The sequence below is a fragment of the Pieris napi genome, chromosome 22 (assembly GCF_905475465.1).
Source record: "Pieris napi chromosome 22, ilPieNapi1.2, whole genome shotgun sequence".
Classification (NCBI taxonomy): domain Eukaryota; kingdom Metazoa; phylum Arthropoda; class Insecta; order Lepidoptera; family Pieridae; genus Pieris; species Pieris napi.
In genome coordinates, this window is record NC_062255.1 from 10,566,384 (window position 1) to 10,580,247 (window position 13,864).

Here is a 13,864-nt window from a genome sequence, read left to right on the forward strand (position 1 = left end):
AATTAGCTGTAATTTCAGTGAACGCTAATGTTGAGTGGTGCCGCCCCGTGCTTGATGGCGCGTAGGCAGTTCTAGATGCATGATTGAAGTAAAAAGTTGAGGAAAACTGTGTTAACATCGCGTGTTAACATCTTATTACATCTGACGATCTGAGTTTTTATTAATCGAATCCTATCTACCCAGTATATTTCCCAGTATTTTCATGCGGAAACACCAATCTCGTAGTGGAAAACTTTTGATAAAATAAAAGGAAAAACGAGAATTTATATATTTTAATTCTTTAATTATTTTTATAAAATATTCACATCGAACCTCTCCATCCATCAGTCCATCGCGAAAAGTCCCTTTACCCGTTTTCAATATTTAAAAACTGTAATAATCACTTTTCACAGTCGTCACTATCACCAATGATCAAAGGATTCTTCTCTACCAGGAACGAAGAACTATTGTATTTCTTCATCTCTTGTTCGAACAATATGTTATTGATAGCTTGCTTGATCATAGACCGCGTCCGCTCATCATGCTTACGTAGTGACACCGCGATATATTCTCCGAAACTATCACATTCATCTTTCCCTTTAACCGGTGAAGGTTTGACATACGGTTCTGTCAAGCTTCTGTCTCTCTCGCGCGTAAGAAAGTGCCTTTTAAAAGAGGGTCGCGTAGGTCGAACCGCTCTTGGCTTTCTGTAGTGCAATACTCTTTTTGGCGGCGGCTCGTCTTCTGGTTCAGTTTTTATAATTATTGCTTCCTGAATGAACTCAGTGTCCTCGTCGGAATGATCAGTGTTGCCATCGTGATCTTGATCGTTTGATTCCTCAACGTTTTCATCGACTTGTTTCTGAAATAAGAGAAAAAACTGATTATGAAGAGTTTTCATAAGACTCTTAGATACATTTGTCTTATCGTACTTGGCCTATAAAGGCCCCGAATGAGCTGGAATCGATTTCGGTTTCGGTAGAAAGCTTATAATTATTCATAATACAATATGATACATGGTTTTGGTATCCAATCGAGAAAATACTCGATAAATTGAATAAACTCAATGTTAATTGGAATGTTAAGTTTCTTACTCGCCAACATGCGATAATTTGAAGCCCAACCTTCTCTACTCTCTATAATTTGAGGTGTTTATCATACACAAACCTATTTCTTCATTTATGTAAAAATTGTTTACATAAATGAGATATGGGTAAGTTCGCAATATAGTCTTCATTCAAACGTTAATAAGTCATGTTAATGTTTGATGACATCGTGAGTATGATAGACTGAAGTCGTTCAAGCAAAAATAGACTATGGTATTCTTTTCGAAATAAAAATTTGTGAATAATTGTATTTAATTGTTAATAATAATATATAAATAATTAATATATAAGAAAATAGAATATTAAATTATTTAGCGTATACAGTAGTAGTAGTAAACAATTAATTAAGAATGAGCGCCGTCGCTCGTAACAAGTTGACGACATCTCAAGACATTTATTGCAACAATTTGATCAACATTCAACACTGACCGAGTCTGAATAGATTCCTTTGTCTGAGACCCTCGTCTCGTCTTTAAATTAAATTCTATCCCCAACATTCGTCTAATTTATGTTTTCAACGCATTTACCTCTAATTACATACAAAGCTGTTGTATGTATATTTTGTCATTCACAGTGCATATGAAGATTATATGTATTGGATATAGTACCCTTAGTAGAAAGAAAACTATACGAATTATTTAAATTCACCATTTTAAAGTTAGTCTAATTCAGGTATTGTAAATATCTAGCAACTGTTAAAATTAATCGATTTTATTAAGAAAGAATTTAATGAAAACAGTTAATTTTTATGAAATAATTAAATAATCTCAGGCTTTTAACTAACCTAAAAGATGTATGAATCAGGTAATGCACAAGAAACACTAGATAGCATTTATTTAATTTGAAAGCACACAAATTACGACATTTCGTAAAATGAACAGGAAATCCGGCCTCAGGCGACACACTACTTTTAGTAAGTCATATAGTCTGATGGAGAATATGGTAATTATAGCATGTTCAATGGCACGAAGATGGCACCAAGTTTTTTACTTTAAAACTGTTTTTATAACCTGAAAGGGGTAGTATGGCGCGAGTCAGCCTAATTAGTTGGAAAACAATTATTAAATAAAACAAAGAGAAATAAACCAATTGAGTGAGTGATTCTACCTAGTCAGTTAGTGAATATGAGTGAGTGCAGTTTCTAGGACACGCGAGCATAGTGCCAAGAAGATTATAGAACACTAGCGGTCTGTCCCAGACGCACGGCCGGATTTTTTAAATATTTTAGATTTTTTTAAAGTTAAAAAAAGTTTTAATGATTATTTTTTTATATGGGGATACCCATTTGCATAAAAATAATAGTAGTTTAAAACTTTCAACTGCTTTTCAACATTTCTAGGTATAACTTATAACAAACCCTTTAATAATAATGAACTTTATAATAATATTTGCTTCGTAAATTGATCAGAAAACTTTGTTGGGGTTGAAACAATGTAATGCAAAGTTTCTATACGAAGAGGGCTAAAAAGAGGCGTTTTTGAGATGTAAACGGTCTTATTTAAATACACGTACAGCCTATACAATGCCTAGTACACAGACAGAAATACCTGATTTTCCATTACCGAAAAATTTGTTTAATTAAGAATTTATTAGATCACCCAAAAGAATACATAAACATGTTACACAACTATATAAAAATTTCAAAAGAATCGATTTTAATTCATTTTTAATTTTATGCGTTTCCGTTATATATATGTATTTCAAGTTTAGACAAACATATTTCATCTTATCGCTCCTTTGAATTGTCAAAATCAGTTTGAGTTCTTGGGAATCGAACCTTGCTTTTGGGTTGGAAATATCAATAAATGACTGTTTCAATGAATACATTACATGAAACTCGACGGATTTCGCAGACGCCTTTCTTTTAGGACTGGACGTATTATTCTGGACATGGCTCGGCAAAAAGCTCAACACGTCATAGAGGAACCACTTGGATTTATTTCCATGGCGCACTTTTCCCTTCTCGCGTCGATGTGACGCGAAAATCGAGTTGAATTTCCTCCTCAAATCCACTATATCGCAGTTGAATATCGCTGCGATCTCTGACCACGCCTCGTACTTGGCGGTGTGTATCCTGTACAGGTCGTGTTCGGGGTCCCACAGCATAGGGCGTGCCTTAAACTCGTTCACCATTCGCAACACTTGCTCGTTCGACAAGATCAGTTCGTCTTGAAGGGGCATCGTCAATCGAACCTTAATACACGAATGTATTATACCTTCGATCACCTCGTCGAGCCGTTATCGAACAAATATTCTAATAATTACGCGAACGAAAGTAATGTATTTCGTACGTTACGTGATACGCGACACGTTCGTTTAAGCTCGCGTCGAGCGTGTACTGGCGTCCGTTGATCGGTGTGGCTCGGACGTGTTCGGTGTTCGTTCGATAAGCGACCTACGCTTTCCTCGTTCGTGTTACTTGCATCGTTTAGGATTAAATTATGTAGAATTTTATCGCTTCGCTATCTTATTCCCTTAGTAAAAAGTTAAGTGACATGTATGTACTTACAGTATAACTATATATTTACTAACCAAATGTAACCTTAAAATGTCAACATATTTGTAAATACGTTATGTACCTGACGAAAAAGCAATTTAACATAAAATTAAGAGAATAGGCCACGTCCCTACTCCGTACAATCGGTGAGCTCATCCCTTCGATCATCAAACGGTTCGGCGGCAGCTTATCGCAGATGATTACCGGCGGGGTTGGAGATTCACAAAGGGACGCATTTGTGTCGCTGAATTTACGAGGCACTTTTACGACTGCCAAATAGCTAGCTGCTTTCGGAGGGCGGTCCGGGCCTCACTGGTGCCAGTCGTCCACGGAATACGTAAAGGAATTGTTCAGGATTCTTTTGTTTCGCAAAGTAAACATATTATATATATGATACATGAGGTCAATATCAATATATATGTTATATATGTAGCGCGTACTTTTATCGAAACCGGAATATTCAATCTCTCACATCGAATGCAGTTTGTTTTTATTGTCGTTTGTCATCTTTCGTGTTTAGCTCGCGAGTAGCTCAAATACAGTAAACGAGTAAAAGGTCGCCCCTTCTCTATAAAGTATATATGCAGAATCCGCAGATAAATTCCCCATAATTTCATTGTTTAGAATATTTTTAGTAGCGCCATGTGGAAGCTTTTATGGCATCCGCCCGTAACGAGTAACGGCGTCACGACGCTTTACTGATATGGAAATTGTGTGTAAGGAAACGCGCAATAAACTTAATAAAAATTTATAATCCGAGCCTTTATGTCTACACCCGCTGAGATATTATACAAAGCACAGATGTGGGCCGGGCCAAAGTGTTATATATATACTATATCTCGTTTACTATGTATTATAGCATTTAACAGTGTATGGTAGCAATTTTGGTGTGGACAATATCACTATTCATCAAGAAATATATGTCTCACAAGGCGTCTCCCGGATATCGCCGATTCACTTTCCCATCGCTTGTACCGTTTTTGTTCCGCTTCCTTTACGGACATATGGTTAACCGCAAAAAAAAATCACACCGTTCTTGAAAAACCGGAATATTACTTTTTCTTCTCACATATGTTTTTTCAAACGAATTTGGATTCAACTTAAATATCTGAAATATATATATCAAAGAAAGCAAAATGCGCCCATAACGAACACACTGAACAATTATAATTATGTAATACTTTCATCATAACTTTTACGAAACAGAGTTTTTGTATAGATCTTCTTGATCAAGTTCTGAATATAATTGAACGCGTTTTATGCTGATACTGTATGTTCTGTTATCTGATCAATCTATTATTTAGTGACGAGATCTACATTAAGCTTATGGTGAGAATGATTTAAAGGTTGCGGTGACGTTTTCTCCAACTATGGCATAAGCATATATCTCTGAATAGAGCCATAACTTAATTAAAAAATCTCTGAAATACATTTTAAAGCTTTGTAAAATATGGTAGACGAGCACCTCAGACTGCCTGGCTATGCTAACGTTGATCCAATTATGTTAAGCCCGTCTGGGTGTAACCCATTGGCTTCCTGCGTTTTGCACTCTGCTTTACGGCTTCTGGCGATTCACTACATAGTAAAGTTCATAACATTTAAGAGAACAATTCATAAAAAAGTATTTTCATCCTCGGTTTATTGCAGCGCCTCAAAACAACGAACATAAATTTCAAGGTAAAATATCTTCCTTAACTTCCTTTCACTTTATATTTTTCCTTCTTTTATCAATTTTCTTTATAAAATAATAGGATTTTGACTTGACTTGACTGCTCTTGAAGTTTCAAATAATTGGAGAAGATATAATATATATAATATACTCGAAACTTAAGAAGACTTGTGGGCTGAAAGCTGAAATGGTAGAACTATGTCTATGAAACTCATTGCGAAATATTGTATTGCTATTTTAGTCATTATTTATAATATCAATTGCCTGCTTATATAATTATTTAGAATTAACAGACGACTATTATCTTACAAAAATGTTAAAACGTCCGTCGGGTTGTTGTGTGATCACGAACAAGTTTACAAACATCTACATCCGTTCGCCCAACACACCTCCGCAACAATGTTTCCTTCAATCTCTCAATATATACCATTTAATTTCCATATTTACCTGTTTTATGCCTGTATTATTTTATATTTATAATAAATATTATTGTATTATATATGAGTAGGTACTATGGCAAAAAAGTGACTTAATTGTTTTAAAACTGTCTGTAGATGTACATTTTACGGTCTATACTATATAGGTTGTATTTTTCTAAAAACTCAAAAATAAATAAAATATTAATTGTAATTTGTGTGTGTAAAAGGTTTCAGAAAGGTGGCGATGAACTCGTGTTTTGTCGTAAATACACGTGTTCGTTATTAATTAGTTAAAAACAATGTCGTTAGCGTCTGTCACGTTGATTAATTGTACGTATTAAGATTGTGGGGTCGGAAAGATATGGAACGCAGTTTTACCCTTTTCGTTGGTCAAAGCAACTATACAACTTTCAACACCTATATGATATGCAAACACAATAATTTTTCCTCGGAAATAAAAGTCAGGACTTACTGTCCGTTAATCTAATATTACTTTTTATTCTCGTACAAGTGACGATATAACTGCCATTTCCTGATAACGTAATGGCTCGAAGGAGCATGATGCAAGTCTGCGAAGCGTGTGCTATGAATGGGTTGCTAGCTGATGCAATAGTATGCGCGTTCTGATCAATCGCTCTGACTGTGTATATACTATATACGTATATGTAGCGAACACATAGATAGATGCAAGACACCACTTGTCTTTTCAAATATCTGTAATCTATTTCAGTGCGTATACTATCATTTCAGTGTGAACGTATTTGACTAAATGTCAGTTTAGTGAACGTTACTTACTTTAAAAAAACCCCAATCGAATCCCCCATTCCTGATGGGAGACAGAATGAACTGCATCTATTTGTAAACTGTTTAAATTCGCGTGATTTATCTATGGCTATTATTATGTTATGTAAAGGATTTATACTCGTATCAATATCATACACTTTACGGGGAATGCAAGTGCGGTAGGAAATGATGTTAGGAAGTGCTGAATAAGTCAATACAGAGACTACCGGTCACTGGCAACGATTGCCTTTCACACAACACATCCGCAAATTAAATATCTACCTCATCCATGGAATTGCAATTCATACATTTGTCGTTTCTTTGTAATATATATTCCTTAATAGTTAAACACATTTTTAGATACAATCTAAAATTTCTTCGACATACCTTTCGGTTGAAGCTTAGAAACAACAAAATACGAACAAAACATGCCCAATCGGAAGGTCTAAAACCGTTTAAAGAAAACATGACTTTATTAGAAACTCGTAAAGAATGTATTCCCGTAAAAGAGAATTAACGCAAGGTGTAATTTCCATAACCGACGATATGAAGATGAGAATTTATGGAGATACAAGCAAAAGGCGGTTCTCTCGACCCCTGACGCAGAGTACTATCATCGGTAGGGTCATTTTCTAACATTTGGCAGTTTATTGTATTAAAAAGTTAATTATATTTTTATCCCAAATAAAAATAAGAAAACACTTTCGTCGCAACAAAGCAATTTCCCTCTGACGTCACGCCTGACCTACTTTTCAATAAATAAAGATATTCATTTATATCTGAACGTTATTACGAGCTAAATTATTGGACAGTCAGTTTCAGTGAGAAGGCACGCCCACTCAATTTCGGTAACAAATAATATGTTGGCTAACTGGGGGAATAAACTTTTTTCTTGGTGAACATTAAATTAAAATGTTTTTCAATTTCTTGGGAAAGCAAATCGAAATCTTCGAGTCCAACTACCGATGTAACGTATTGTAACAGTAAAGTCTTTGTCTATTGTTCTCGAATATCTAAGTCTGATATTTCATACGTTTTCATTAAGATTACGGTGTGGTCCAAACTTGTACATTCACTTGAATAATATGTATGTATATTGTCTATAGAAATATGATTTGAACTATAAGTTACCACATCACATACTTGCAATGACTAACGGAAAAATGTCACTCTACCTTAAAGATAATAAGTAAATTCTTCTTTATAAGAACCGAAGACCCTTCTATGCCGCCGCCCTAATGAGTATTATGTCTTTTATGCATTTATTTCCTTTTGCGCGTCTCCTAATATAGATTGCACGTGCATTCTAATTTGTATTGGATCTAACGATGAAGCTTTGAAGATCGCTATTGTCTTTTGTCGCAAAACCATTAGCTATGGAATATATGTTGTAAGCTGTGTGACCTACATTTTAAGCTAATCGGCGTGCTTCATATTGACACAGTCACAAATAGAATGATAGCTTCCTCCAGGGAGCACCTTGAACTGGTTCGCCAATGACCTTCCTGCCAATTGAAGACGCACAAACAAACCGCGGAATCAACACGGTGCTGACATGAAGAGAATCTGTATTTATCTGCAATTTCAATTATAAAGATACTTTGTAATAAAAGTGTCGCATCGTAATTAAAGACATTTTCATTGTATAAGGATGTGAATTCCACGCCAGTATTTTCGTAGAGACTTTTAGAAGAATACAGCTCGTTGTTTCCTTTCACTTTTGGAGCCTAATAAACGTATTTGAGGTCGAAAAGTTTTATAACTCAGGTCGGGAAATAACGTGGTCCGCACCGCGGGGCGTAGCTTGACTACAGTATTTTATAACCCGATGCGTGCTCTATTATTAGGGACCACGGCACTGGGGTGGACACGCCGGCTTAGCGACGCGGATAAACTTTCAACTATTCTTTCAACCTTGAGTTACGACATTTGTTTTGAGATTATTAGTGGTGTCCCGCTGCGGCCGAAACGCGCCTCATTTGGACTCGCGTTGCTCATAATACTTAACGAAATTTCAAATAAATATCGAAGTTTTGCCATTTATGTAGTTTTATAAGCATTCGGAATTTTTAACTTTATTGATAACCACTATTTGAACTCGAAAGTGTTAGGTAGCATTAAGTATTACAAAAGTTATTCGTGTTTCAAAAATGACTTTCAGTGTGATTTCATTGTGGTCACAGCAATATTACGAATGGCACACAATTTGAAGTTTTTGTTCCCGTATCAAGATCTAGCAACTTATAATTATGTAATGAGCACGTAATCGTCTACTCCAATTGACTTTTCACTGTTTTCCGAGCGTTTCTTAATATTAGGTATTAAGGTGGCGTGGTTTCCGCAACTTATTTGTTACTCATTTTGTAGCGACTAGTTTTATTTAGTCTCCTACGGCTATCAACCAACTATGTATTTTAGAACACAAAACATTATTGGGGAATGATTTTGTATATGGCTCTGCATTCTACAGTTCTCTAAAAATAATAAACATTCAGAAAATTGTAGTACAGTGGAAGTATTCGTACACGAAATACCTATATTATGTTTCACATAACATATTTTTTATCGAGAATCCATCCTAAACAACAAACTGGAAAAAAGGTCGATCGAGTAAAGCCGCAGGCAATGACTTTAGTTCATAGTTATAATGGTAGCGACGAGGTGTCGCCAGACCACTTAGTCCACTGCGAAAACAATTCCGGGATATCGCAACGAGAAAAGCTGTTGAGAGACAAGAGATCGGTGGTATCTTTTGTTATGAACGGAGCTCTTTGCTGCCAATTAACTAGCGACGCTCTACGGGGTCATGTAATCTTATATTCCAGTATTGTTCGAAAGGGGAAAACCAGCATTAATAAAAGAAAGTTACATATAATATAGGACATAGTGTTTTCTTTGTGGCGAGTGACACGTGTAATGGAGCTAATGCGAGGGTTACGAGTGCTCGTCACGGCGGCTTAGCTGACGACCCATTGTTCCGATATTGCAATAACAATTATAATTATATCTCTTTGCTTTGCTATTGTTGCTTGCCTGACTATGGCCGTGACGTTGCCTCAACTATTAAAATATTATGTATCTCATAGAGCTTTCGTCGTTCAAACCGTACAGATGGTCCCACTGCACTTTTTCTTGTACGACTACTTCACATACTAAGCCTCTATAACAATTGAACTTATTTTCATATTTAGTTGAATACACATGATAAACGGCTCTGTGTGTGACCATTTGTAATTGAATTTCAAGTCGTTCCAACTGTATGAAAGGGAATTAACTTTTTATAATGTAAAACTTGAGCATCACCTTTTATTTGTCATTAAAATCCAGTTTCAACACTGCACTAGAGGGGTTAGCCTCTGCTAAACAAAGGTTTACCCTCTCGCAACCCGCGTGAGGACCGCGCTCTTTGGAACCAGCGCTAATATTTGAGATGAAAGGTGGGGCCGGGTCATTGTTACTGTCACCTATTATATGTGTAACTTGAGAAAATATTGACATGAAGTAATTGCATGTTATTACAGGCATTTGAATAGCTCTCACATTCGTAACATCATTCTGATAAACTGTACGCCACACGCAGAGAGTAGCGGTTATTAGATATGTATTTTATTTTTAGATTGTATGGAATCTACTATTAAGGATCTATTTAGCATGGATTCTTTAATATTGCTTGTAAATGATCAATCTATAAAAAAATAAATGTGTAACGCTGAGAAGTTGTATAATTCCGACTGCTTTTAGTACGTTTATATCTAAAATCCTCACATAAAAATAATCCAACAGTTTACGAGCATAAACTAAGAAGGAACAAAGCAAGTTTGCAACAAAACATTCACACAATAAAACAAATTAATGTTACGTCATAAAAATGATACCTTTTGAGGTATCGAGGGGCACAAAAGAGCCCGCTGAAAACGGCCATTCTTCGTGAAGTAATAAAATGAAAGCTATAGTTAACACAGTTTAATCCGGGTCCCTTCGACCCGGGCCCCGTATTAACATACGTAACTCATTCTGGCCGTAACATTCTTTTCGGCTGTCGTAAAACTGCGGTTTCAGTGAATGTGGGGTTTGGGGCGGGGAACTGGGGACGGTTCGGGGGACACTTTCCTCGATAAATATGTTCACTTGTGTTATTGCGTTTATTTAATTTTAGCACCGCTTCTGTAACATATTTATGATATTGCGAGAGAAATATTTTCCCTGTGTTATGTTGTTATTGTGCTCGCATTCGACATTGTTCGATTAGGTAAAACCTGGGTATACGCTTTCCCTGTCTACCTACACTTTACAACTCTATCCCACTATCGATATAAGCGGAACCCGTCGACTCGGTGACGAGGCAAGCTTTTTAAGTTCATAAAAAGTAATTGGAGAGTAACAGCATTAGAGGCACTTTGACCTGTCGAGATGGAACCATTTGCATCTGGAACGCTTCATGTTTCGTCCACTTATCTACTAATATATTCAAAAGATACTCTTTCTGAAGCTCGAGCCGTCGAGATGGACTTCGAATTAGAATTTATCACCTCATTAATTTTAATAGCAGCGCATTATTTTGTTTGTACACAGCCACATTTTAAGATTCCGAAATAGGCAACTCCGCCATTACTTAATATTAAAAACAAAGGAATATAAACGGCGTTAGGTATAAATTGGGAAAACTGCCATTAAACTCGGGTAATTAAGCTCGGGGCAAAGTTTTAAAAAGCTTCTTTAAATTAAATAGCTCTTAACAAGATTTGCATAATTGAACGAAAACCAACCGCGACCACATTTACGAGTTTCGCGTAAAGAGAATATTTTGCGCCATTCGCCATTCGCCTGAATTGCGAATTGAAATATTCTAGCTTTATCATAATATGTTTTATCTGAATTCGTATTACGGGACAAAATAAAAGGCTAACTCGGTTTACTTCCATATTTTTCTGTAGTATATCAATGGGTTCGTACACCTACTTAAGAATGTCAATTAATAAAAAGTCATATTGAGTGACGCAATTATCTTTAATGAAATGTTATACACTTTATACATTTAAAAAAATTCCAAATCCCTTAAAAATTGAAAACCTACCGCAGCGATTCCTGCGTCATCTTCAAATTTATGGCCTAAAGATGTTCGTTCTTTAAACCGGTAAAAATCACTAAGAGATCCGTTGAATATGAGGGATGTTTCATCATTAGAGAATCGCCTAAAATTTCTTCGGTGTTAGAGATGAAGGCCTCTTTCAAGTCATGGACTGTTTTTTCGTTTGCGGGTCATATTCGAGCAGCCACGTCTCCCATATAGTCAGAAATCGAGCCACAAATCGGTCAAGATCTTGTTGTAGCAAACATCTTTGAGAAATTGTCAGTCTCGTTTGCTTCTGCGCCTTACAAAGCTTTCTGACAGCGATAGACACTTCCTATAGAAATATTTATTTCACTTGCTATATAAGACAACTTTTTTTACTCATTAGGTCAGTCGCTATCGATGTTGGGGTTCCCGCCCGTTCTCCCTCGCTTGAACTCTGCACAAACTCAAACTCTAAATAACTTTATTCATAAAGGTACCAAGTACCACCAAGTACCTACACTTGAACGTCAACAGAAAATATGTTAAATTGATTCTAAATTTACATTTACTACGACTAGTAGCAAGTTAAGAAGAACTGGCTAGAAACTCTCCGCCACCGCTCCTTTTAATCACCAAGTTTTGAGTCGTACAAATTGTTTGTTAGGCAGAGCAGCCATAAATATCTGAACTGGAGCAAATCAATCCCAAGGATTAGGATCATTTAATTATTCGTCAAAATCATAAAAAGCTTTTTGATTAATTTACGTTTAACGAGAGCTTTGAATTTATTTAGTGATAATTCTCTAATTTCGCTTAGGAGTTTGTTATAAAAACGAATACAATATCCATACAAGGAGTGGTTTATCTTCTGGAGTCTGGTTGGTCGTACGCTTAGATTAGTTCTGTTTCGAGAATTATACTGGTGATAGCCCCCATTTGTTTTAAAATCGTTTATAGTTTTTTGTACATATTGTTGTATGTTCTTGTATCTTGTTAGATTCAAGAATATATTGACCAGATTGGATTGAACCTCTGCGGCAGCACCCCACAGTAGAATACCGTACGACATAACGCTGTGAAAGTAGCTATGATACACAATTTTAGCCGTGTCCTTATCAGTAAACTTTCGGATTTTCTTTGCTGCATATGCGGCATAGCTCAGCCTATTCGAAAAAGTCTTTATGTGTGGGCCCCACTGGAGTTTACTATCTATTATTATACCTAAGAATACAGTAATAATAATGTTATAAAGTACTAATGTTGCTTTTAAGTCTTGATATACCAGGTCCGTACAAAATTAAACTTAACATTTTAAGCCTATTTTTAAGAACACGATCCGCAAGAAAATGTTTTTTTTTAAATACAAAAGAAAATTGATAGATTTTTTAATATTATTGTATTTTATGACTGGTATGTTCTAATTCTATGCTTGCTGTATTTATTTACAATTTCTCAGAAGAATTTATCGCATTATCACTATTTATTGACCACCACTCGAAGGAAAGTATGCTTGTACTTAACAAGACCTATTAAATATAGGTACGTAGTATAGGAGATCATTTTTTCATTGGAAAATGTATAGCAACAGAATAAGTTATCTAATACAACTTCCACAAAATAAATCTTATAATTAGAGTTCGCAAATCTCAGTCCCGCCCTTAATTTTTGCCTTGGCAGCTTCCATTAATAGGTTCCTCCCGCTAATAACCAGCGATTCCTGGGGCCGTACATGTTAATACGCTCATTCCCTCTGATGGCTGCCTCGTTTATCAGCTAAATTAAGATATTTATAACACTGTAACGTTCACATTTGCAGCCTTTATACCTTGCCTACTGGGATCTTACGAAAATTACGATCATATTGTTGCTTGGGACACTTCTAAAATGCTCAGATTCCATCTTGTATCCTGTAAATTTCCTATTCTAAATCTCGTTTCTGGATAAAATATTCTATACACTCGTTGTGAATCTTCGTAGGTTATATGATAAAAACCTTTTCTGTTTGTTTTCAGAACGAATAACAAACAAAGACATTCCCTTTTCTAATGTAATTGCATGGATCCTTCAATTATTCTAAAATTATTTCATAACCACTTAACCGTACATATAAATCTCCGATCATATACGAATATTAATTACACAGTATTTTAGGGGTGAAATCTTCCCCCGGGAATATCCCAGTTACGCACTCCGATCGCAAGATTCGCCTAGCAACCGCTCCACCCTCGTCGGGATGTCCTTCAGGACAATTTACCCGAAAAGCATATTTATGCCTCTTGTGATAAGGCCTACTATTCTGGCAGTTGAAAAATATTAAACGCTTTTCGACATTACACCTTATTTGATTATATTACA

The 13,864-nt window shown here is 35.8% G+C and overlaps 1 protein-coding gene across 2 annotated transcripts in view; it reads right to left on the reverse strand.

Annotated features, from left to right (window-relative positions):
* Positions 1-257: 257 nt before the first annotated feature.
* Positions 258-13,864, reverse strand: part of LOC125060885 — a 33,821-nt gene continuing 20,214 nt past the window's right edge. Inside the window, exons 1-2 of one of the 2 annotated variants that reach the window (XM_047665999.1) lie at positions 2,916-3,433; positions 258-841 (exon numbers count right to left, since the gene is read on the reverse strand). In XM_047665999.1, coding sequence (XP_047521955.1) covers positions 380-841; positions 2,916-3,266 — 813 coding nt within the window. In that variant the 5' untranslated portion in view covers positions 3,267-3,433 and the 3' untranslated portion in view covers positions 258-379. Of the gene's footprint in view, positions 842-2,915; positions 3,434-13,864 lie in introns of those variants that run through there. The other variant, XM_047666000.1, reaches the window with a different exon arrangement.